The sequence below is a fragment of the Lytechinus variegatus genome, chromosome 14 (genome assembly GCF_018143015.1).
Source record: "Lytechinus variegatus isolate NC3 chromosome 14, Lvar_3.0, whole genome shotgun sequence".
NCBI lineage: Eukaryota > Metazoa > Echinodermata > Echinoidea > Temnopleuroida > Toxopneustidae > Lytechinus > Lytechinus variegatus.
The window spans coordinates 30979334-30989137 of record NC_054753.1 but is presented as its reverse complement, the minus strand read 5'-3'; the positions used below and the strand labels follow the sequence as shown (position 1 = coordinate 30989137).

General features: G+C 46.9%; 1 protein-coding gene across 2 annotated transcripts; it reads right to left on the bottom strand.

Moving 5' to 3' along the window:
• Positions 1-778: 778 nt before the first annotated feature.
• Positions 779-9804, bottom strand: LOC121428140 (uncharacterized metal-dependent hydrolase YabD-like). Of its 2 annotated transcripts, none has more exons than XM_041624733.1 (2): positions 9162-9804; positions 779-2366 (listed from the first exon to the last, which is right to left on the bottom strand). In XM_041624733.1, the coding sequence occupies exon 2, from the start codon at positions 2359-2361 to the stop codon at positions 964-966; it is 1398 nt and encodes a 465-aa protein (XP_041480667.1). In that variant the 5' UTR covers positions 2362-2366; positions 9162-9804; the 3' UTR covers positions 779-963. The 2 variants fall into 2 exon arrangements, with proteins under 2 accessions (XP_041480667.1, XP_041480666.1); XM_041624732.1 differs by having other exon boundaries at positions 9612-9804.

Below are 9804 nucleotides of genomic sequence, written 5' to 3'. Positions count from 1 at the left end.
GACACGTCCGTCCTTGCCTGCCGTCGGTCGTGAAGTGAAGTCCAGTGTCGATATGTACATGTACGTAGTACGTAGCCTATCAGACCGCTGTACGACGTGCCTCCCGCTGGTTTTGTCATGTGACCACAAGTCACGTGAGCAGTCACGTGATTGGCTGTCGTCTGCTAAAGTTATTAGTACGCCCTGACACTATACTTCCCCCCACCCTAAAAAAATTGCCTAACTCAAAAAACTTATATTAAATCCTGGCCTAATAACAGAAGTACTTAACATAAACATGACTTTCACTTTTATTTTCGTTTTTCTTTGCTTCTCTTTTTTTTTTTTTTTTTTTCTTTTTGTCATCCTCTTTTTTTTCTTTCTCTTTTTTTTTTTTTTTCTTTTCTATTATTTTCTTTTTCTCTTCTTTTCTTTTCTTTTCTTTTCTTCTTTTTCTCTTCTTTTTTTTTTTTTTTTGTTGTTCTTTTCTTCTTTCTTTCTTCTTTTTCTTTTCTTTCTCTTTTTTTTTTTTTTTTTGTTGTTCTTTTCTTTTTCACGGTTCCCCTTTGGGAGATTTTCAAAATAGTACAAATATCCTAGTAACATACAAATAGTAACATACAAATAGTACAAATATCCTAGTAACATACAAAATCAAATACAAAGTACTAAATAAAATAACCTTACCTTGTCTCCGCCTTTGAACTATCTAACCTAAACTTCTGTGTATCCCTATGTAATAAAAAAAATAAATAAACACATAAATATACATAACTGTTTTACTTAAATATATATATATAATTATTTCATAGGCATAACATATATACATAACTATTTTACACAATACAATATTTGATAAGTGTAGCCAATTATAGGCATCAATTATTTCATTAGAACAAAATTCAATCATTGATCATAAATCATTTATCACAAAAAAAATAAAATGGCAGGCGGAGACAGGTGCCAGAGAGTAGCATTGCCTGTTTATTTAAGGCAATACAACTCTCTGGCGTTGATTGTTGTCTCCTCGAGTACTTGACTGAGGGAAACTCCTCGAATGGACGCCACCACTTGCCCGACATCGCCTATAAATGATTCCGTTTGCCAACCCTGGCGAGGGCGGACGGGCAAGTAGGGGGCGTCTGTCTCGAGGAGGAGACGGTTTTGTGGGATGGAGCGGATGCCAAGCTTCTTGAGACTGGCACCGGCTCCACAGTAGTAAGATGCGCTGCCTGTTACCCCGAAATAAGCATATGTAAACGTCGACGTCCATTCATCGACGATGTCCGGCGAGCCCATGAAACAGTGTAGATGGATTCTCTGTGTGGCCGGGCATCGTCGACGGATGGCGTCGCGTGCCAACTTGTGGATTGAGCGCGGGATTGGCTCATTTCCGGCCCGCGAGCCATTGGCCCCCCGGAGATGGAGGACGAGGACTCTTCCGGTGGAGAGCCCCAGGAGCCGCTCAAAGAGCTGCTCCTGTGCCCCCCACTCGGAGTCGTCAGTGCTCCAATCCAGGCCCACCTCCGAAATGCCCCTGACTCGCGGGTCAGCCAGAGCCAATCGCAGGGCCTCGAAATGATAGCGCGACAGGCCAGAGGCCTGTTTTGGATGAATGCCCACAGCCACTGCGTAGCCTTCAGGAAGTTCCCTGAATACCCTGTCGAGGAAGCCGGGGGCGGAATATCTCACGGGGTCGCAAAAATTCCATATTCCCCCGACTACCTTGACTGGGTGACAGGGCTCTCCCTGAAGTTGTGTTTTTGCTCGTTTGAGGTCAATACGGTCCGGATGATAATGGGAATCAAAGGCTTGCAGTGGTGGCCGAGGGCGTTCCCCCAAAACATGTTCCAGCATTTGTGGGGTTATTCCCCTCCCTCTCCCAGTGGGGGAACTCTCCACAGGCTGGGGTGGTCTAAGCCAAGTGGGCATCTGCCCACGGCCACGACCAACCCCAACTGTAAGGCCTCCACTGGTTGAGGGTCCAGCAGCAGTTCCGGAAAGCGGCCCTTGGGCGAGTTTCTTTGCCTGTTTGGCGCGCTTCCCACGTTCTTTCCTGCGTTTATTTAGTTTGTATCTTTTTTGGGCGCGCTCGGCCTCGGAGAGCTTCCTCTTCTGAGTATCTGCTCCTGGCGATGCGAGGGGCAGATGCTCGGAAAGTGTCCCCGAAGCCTGCGGCGCCATTTGCAATTTTGGCGGGTCGGCCTCAGAGGCAGGCTCACAGGGGGCCTCCACTGGAGCCGATCCGCCTGTCTCTTCTACATTAATTTCTGTTGATTCGGCTTCAGAGGGAGCCCTTAGGGAACCAACCTCCGAGGCCGAACCAATTTCTACCTCTATTTCGTCCTCCACCCCCGGCGGCAGTAAGGCTTCACTGTCCATATTCTCTGTAAGGGAAGAGAAGAATAATGCACATATGGGGGGAAAGAGGGGAGGAAGAAACAAGAACAAGATTATTAGATCATTTATCGCAATGTGCGATGCATAATAATTGGTTTAGATGTTATTCCCCCCTATGTACTGCAAGGGGGGCAGAACCACTTTTGGTTCTCCATTCCTTCTGTTTCTGTGATACCCACGCATATTCCATGGTACCATTCATTGCATTTATCACAACATATCATCAGAGAGCCGTCATCGGGCCTCCGGCAAAAACAATACAGTTTACCTTTGCCAGGAGCCTCAACAATTGCCTTACCTTGATCCGTGCACTTTTTCAGGCGGACATGGTTGTAGGTGGCTATTGTTCTCCTGAAGGCCACTCTGTACAGATATGGTGATCTCTTCTCCACGATGATCGCCGGCCCTTTCCAAGGGGGGTTCAACTTACGCGATTTCCCTTTGGCACAGGCCGTGTCTCTAATGTACACCCGATCATTTACTTTGAATTCCCTCGTATGTTGTTTGATATCGTAGTCTCGTTTCATCTTCCGTTGAGCGGATTTTATTGTGGCCCTAGCTGAAATGTGAGCATTACGCATCGCACAAGTCAACTCGGCCACATATTCCTCCTTAGTCTGCTCTTGTGTAGGTTGAGGAACTGAGAATACGAGATCAGAGGGTAGATTTACCTCGCGTCCCAACATTAGCTTGTTGGGGGTAAATCCAGTTGTACGATTTACGGAGGAGCGGATAGCACCTGCGATCTGCTGGAGATGCCGATCCCAGTCTCTTTGAGACTTTGAGACATAGCACCGCACTGCATCCATCAAGGTCCTATTTGCTCTCTCCACTTGAGAATTTGCTTGGGGGCGGAAAGCGGTTGTTTTTGACTTGTGGATATCAAGGACACGACACATGTCCTTGAAAAGTGTACTCTCAAAATTTCTGCCCTGGTCCGTGAAGATTTGAAATGGATACCCAAATCGGCAGAAAAAACTGTTCACCGCGGCGTGAGCGGTCATTTCTGCCGTTTGAGAGGGCAGGGGTACGCATTCCACCCACTTGGTAAATTGGTCTACCATAACCAGGATGTGCTCATTACCCTGTGCTGTTTTTGGTAACGGACCCATGAAATCGAGATGGACACGTTCCATGGGGGCGCTCGCATGAAAACTCTTCATGGGATGCCTGCCAGGACGCGTTGCCTTCTTGTTTTGGTTACAGGTGGCACATCTGGCGATGTAGATGCGAATATCTTCCGACATGCCGTACCAATAGTATTTGGACTTTAACTTAGCCCGAGTACGATGGACCCCAGCATGCCCTGCTGAAGGAGGGTCATGATTTAGCCGGATGATGTCATGCCTTAGTGATTCCGGAACCACCACAACATCACCTACATCCTTCTTCATCCTGACAACTCCTTCCTTGAGAAAAAAGAGTTCCCTGTTCATCCACAAAAACTTTCCCTCTGGTGGGAGGAGAAACAGAGTCCCTTCATCCAGTTCTTTCTTGTCTGTTAACCACTCACGGAGGGGCTCGAGGACTTGGTCTTTTTCTTGTTCCTTCTTGACTAAATTGTCAGAAGGCAGTTCCTCTGCCCCCTCAGCTGGGCCAACTGAAATACTTCGGATCTCAAATGAGTTGGTTGTATTAAACGATATTTCCATGTGTGTTACGGGGAAATGACCTTCGACCGCCACTCTTGAGACCCGTTGGCTTTGGCTTAATGGCACGACATCGTCTACGCAGTCGACGAAGTGTGCCCATTCTTTGTGTCTTTTGGTACAATATGAACACCCGCCACACGGCAAATCCTGTAGTCCCACACCCAGCTCAAACCCCTCGCACATTGGCTCCGTATCCGGAATGCGCGAAAGGGAATCAGCATTGCAGTGGCGTTTACCGGGCCGGTGTTCCACTTGCATATCATACTGTCCTAACTCTTCAAGCCAACGAGACAGCTGTCCTGTTGGCGTTTTGAAGTTGAGCAGCCATGTCAGACTACCATGATCCGTTCTGACAGTAAATGGCCTCCCTAGAAGGTAATGTCTATACTGTCTGCAGAATAACACTAGCGCGAGTAGCTCGCGGCGAGTGACGCAGTAATTCTTTTGTTGAGGAGAAAGTGATAAACTGCCATAGGCTATAACCTTCTCCTCACCATTCTGGACTTGTAATAACTCCGCCCCAATTGCTGTGCTAGAAGCATCCGTATCTAGGATGAACGGATCATATGCGTTTGGAAGTGTGAGCACAGGGGCCGAGGTCAAGAGAGCCTTGATTTGTTCAAATGCTTCCTGGTGGGCCTCTGTCCAGCAAAAAGCATTTTTACCTGTGAGCTCATATAATGGCCCAGCCACCCGTGCATAATCTTTCATGAACACTCTGTGGTAATTGGCCAAACCCAAGAATTGTTCTACCTCCCTCGTGGAAGTAGGAGTCGGCCAGTTCGCCACCCTTTGAATGTTTTCTTCTGGTAGATGCAAGCCGGTAGCATCCACTTCTCTACCCAAGAACTCCACCCTTTCTTGGAACAGGGCACACTTTTTGGGTTTCAGTTTAAGCTTGTAGTCCTTGAAACGTCCCAGGACTGCCCCTTCTTAACTTGTAGGTTATATCAGAGGGATTTATCAGGAAGACCTCTGTCTCTTTGTCACTTTCATGAAGGCTCCGGGGAATAAGTACAGGTGCGGGCAGGCGAGGCAGTGGTTCCACCAAGAAGGGGCCAGGATTAAGTGCAACAGAGCACTTAACCCTCCGCACCGAACATGGAGGAACACAGACGCCCTTACTTATGCACACCCTTGCCATGTTCCCCGAACCGTCACGTTGTATGATTGGTATATCTTCACCATTCAAGGTTAACATAGCATTTGGAATGCTAATATTGGCATTGTGTTTCCTTAGTAAATCAACGCCAAATAGCATCTCATCTGCTATCGGAGCTACGTGGATTTCCTCGCTGAGTATTTGATTACCCAGCTGGATATCTATAGGCCCTATCACAATACCGTCCATTGTCATATCTCGGCCAGCCCCCTTAAGAACTCTTCGCTTAAGGATGGGCGGCCGAGGCTGGAGGCGATGGAATAGCCTATCAGATATAATAGTTACAGCTGCCGCCGTGTCCAGAACAGAGGTAATGGACTCTTTGCCAACTGTCAATTGAACACTTAATGTTGAAGTCGAAGCAATCCTACAAACGACTACTTCTACCTCTTGATCTTTACGCTCACCAGGAATGTCTGGTGGCCATGGCGGATTCCTCCAAGGGACCTCGGTCACCTCAGAGGATTCCAGGCCCCTTGGACTTGCATTTGCATCCAGTGGCCTTGGGCTTCCATGGTCTTCCTTACTTTGACTGTCCTTTAGTGGAATAGAGGTGGTTGGGACGGGGATCCGTGAGCGGATCGGGGACTCCCCATCTCCTCCGATCCCTGACCATTTCCCCCTTCTTCGAAGGTGACAGCCCTCACTTGTCTGTTGTTTGCAGGTGATCTGCCTCTGGGGCAGGCCCTACTGAAATGGCCTTCCTCCCCACAATTGAAGCAACCTGTGAAGCCACGTTGTCGGTCAGGTGTGGTTGGCGGGGGGCCTGAAAATGACCTCCTGCTACCTACTGACCGATCCGGAGTCTTGTTTGCATTATACCTCGGCCTGTCCGGTGTACCCGAAGTCCGACCGGAAGTGTATTTTTGTCTGTCTGGTGTTGCTGGTTCCCGGCCAGAGGTATATTTTGATCTATCCGGTGTAACAGGGGCACGGCCAGGGGGATACCTTGACTGGCCTCTTGACACCGATAGAAGTTCCTTTGTGCTTCGTGACAGATCCGTGATCGCAGAGACCATCGCATCCATCTTGGAGGCCCATACCGTGTTCTGAGCCTCGAGAGTACTAATTCTAGCCTCAAGGCTAGAATTTCCCTTGCTGGCAGCCTTCTGAGGAGACAACTTATGTACCCTAAGGTCATTATCGTCGTCTCCTAAAGAGAGCTGCCTCACTTCTTTCTTGGGCCTAGGGCCATGCGAATGCATGGTCTTCTGGGTAAACTGATACCACTTGAACTTGGTCATGGCCTCATCCAGTGTCCCAGGCCGCGAAGTCAGGACATGGTGCCCTGCGTCCTTGTCTTGGGCGCCCTGGCAGAACCTTGCCACAACAAGCTCCTGGACAAACTTGTCAGGTAGACCTACGAAGGCCTGGCCTGCAAGGGTCAGAAGCCTATCCGCCCATTTTAATAGGTCTTCATCAGAGCGTTGGAAGGCCGATTGGAACTGCATGCGAGTGACCTCTGGCTCATCCTGGAGAGAATACCGCTTCTCCAATTTGGCAACCAGGGCCGAGTAGGAAATAGTCGGATTGCTCTCCCTTATGAGAGCCGCGAACTTACTCGCCTCTGCCTCCAACGCCAGACACAGCTGATACTTCTTGTCTGGCTCTGACATGCCGTGTCTCTCTGTGTAGAGTACGAACTTCGAATAGAAGGCCGCCCAACTTCCCTTGCCATCAAAAGAAATTGTCTTTGGCAGTATTGTTGGTCGATATGGAGGCCTCCTATCGTCATATTGGTCAGCAGATGCCGATGTAAGCCGGGTAACGCGGGGTGGCTGGCTATGTGTCGGCAGCTCCCTGTATCCCGGACTTACCGATGGCATTGCTGGGTTTCGGTACTGATTTGCTACCGGGCCCCCTTGTCCATCTCCTTGCGGTCCAGTGCCCTGATAGGTGGGGTTACTCCCCCCATATCTCAGGTCACCAGGTCCTTGAGGGGATGGCTGAGGGGCCGCGGTGTAGGGGTAGTATTGTTGGTCGTATCTACTGCCAGCCCAAGGTGGGCAATATCCACTGTGAGCGGCAGCAGGTTGACCCATTCCAAATGGCATGGATTGCATCAGGCGAAGCATTGTGCCATATATCTCATCGTATTGGGCTGGTGTGAATTGTGAACCAGCTTGTGTATTATGACATCTCTGTGGGGGTGATTGACTAAATGTTGCATGTCGGCCACCATGAGCCATGGTGGCCTGACCTTGCATGCCTGCTGGCGCCCGCGGAACAAACTGGGGGGGGTGATTTGGTTGCCAACTTGGCACAAATGGAGGGGAATAATTCTGGTGCGATGGTGGCCCCACTGGGGCAGGCAAAGGGGATACCACTTGAGGGGGACCCTGTGGTGGAAACAGGCCCTCATTCCATCTTGAAAATCCCATTTGGTCACCCCATAGAGACTTAACCCTGTCTTCTGGAGAGGCCGAGGGCTGCTGAGTAGAAGCGCCACCTGGCCTCCCCCCTGCGAAAAATGAGGGAGCCTCCCTAGCCTGTGTCTGAGAAGACTGGCCTACAGCACCCTGTGTGCTTTGTGCACGGGTGTGCTGTGTCCAAGCCTCAAACGCATGGCTTACGGGGGGCTCCTTAGATGGTATAAGTGGAGCGCTCGTAGCAGGCTCATCTCCTTCGGAGCGCACTTCTCTGCGGTCTACATTATGAGCCGTTGTTGTTGGCTCATAATCAAAGGCGTAAACTAACAGTTCTGCCTTCGGTATATGAGGTATCGACAAGAATGTCTCTGGAGTAAGGTCGGCCGCCTCCCTCGCGTGTAGAATGCGGTTGGCGGTGGCCATACCCACTCCAGGCAAACTCATCAATTCCTCAGGCGAACAAAAGTTGATTTTGATTCTTGACATGTTGCTCGCCATCTTGATGTAAGGAAATAATATTAATCAGTAACAAAAAAGAATCCCAATAGTCAATTGAAAATAAATTTGGGACAAATTAAATTCCCAAATTGAACTGTAATTAACCAAAAATTATCCTACAGACTAGTTTGTCTTGCGGATAAAATCAAAATAAACTTGGGACAAAATTGACTTTTTAAATAAAAATATGAAAGAGAAATTAACAGAACTAACGTCAGAATATCCTGACCTGTGAATGTAATCAAATTCAAATCCAAAGGCTACCTTGCCTAAGAGAAAAAATTCCTGTATGATTCAATCCTTAAGAGAGAAAAGGAAAAAAAATCAAACAATTGAACGCTCACTTGTTCAAAAAATGTAAAATGTAGAAATAATTTCAATTAATTTCTTATTCAATTATGTAAGTATATTTTTATTATAATTTTTTTTTTTTTTTTGAACAAAAGTAAATATTTACAAAGTTGATTGTTTCACTCTAGAATTCAATCTGATTCAATAAAATTGAGACAAATGGAATAATGAATACAATTTATCTAAGTATATACAATTTTTATTTAATTACGCAATTTATTAATTTGAACCTCCACAGCACAGCTCACAGCATTCACCCAACAGCAGCAGCGGCACCAACAAGATAACAGTCAACAACCGGCAGCAGCAACAAAATAATTTAATACAAGACTGAATTTCCTAATCTCCTAAGGCGTAACCAAAAAAAATAATTAATCCCTAACAATTTAACAGCAGCAGCGGCAGCAGCAATTTTCTGGTGTTTTCACCAAAAAACACCCAGAAATATAATTACAAAAAAACAACAACAATTACAGCAGCAGCGCGGCGGCCAAAGGAGATGAACAAATTCAGACTTGTAATAAAATAATCAACGTATCACTATATCATCAACAATAAACACATCCAAACAGCATACGACACGGCACTCAGTCACAGCTCAATCACAGTCGTCAATTCACAACACAATTAGTACATACTCAAACTCAATCAAAAATTCATCAAAGTCAATCACACTCGGTGGCCCAGAAAAAAGTATCCTAACGAGGGAGGATTTAAATATATGTTTAAACAAAATGAATGGATATTTACCCTAAATAGTACACGAATATTGTTTGTCCCAAAAATAATCCGATTGGCTCCTGTCAAGCTGGCCGCTGAATTCCTTCAGGGCTAGAACGGCAGTGCCGATCGGCAAAAAAATAAAGTAAATTTACGGAACTAAATATCAAACTTTTTCCACCAAAAAATAAAATCTCAAACTGAAATAATATGTTACTTGTTGTGTAATTTAATATTTTGGACGAAACAGAGTCAAACAGCTGAAATTAATCAAAAACCTAAAAAATTTCAAGATGGCGGCGGCTTTTTGATATTCGGCCACAGCCAGCGCAGATTCTGCTATCAGCGCCGGCTATGGCGAAGTACAGAAAATATTTTGCCGAAAATGAATTAAAAATACTTTTATCCTCGTCGCCAATATTGTGGAGGGGCCGAAACACTAACATTCATACACATATATAACCCGGGAGAAGATCCTACCTTATTCTCTGATATGTTTAAGAGCCCTTTTGTGACACGTCCGTCCTTGCCTGCCGTCGTTCGTGAAGTGAAGTCCAGTGTCGATATGTACATGTACGTAGCCTATCAGACCGCTGTACGACGTGCCTCCCGCTGGTTTTGTCATGTGACCACAAGTCACGTGAGCAGTCACGTGATTGGCTGTCGTCTGCTA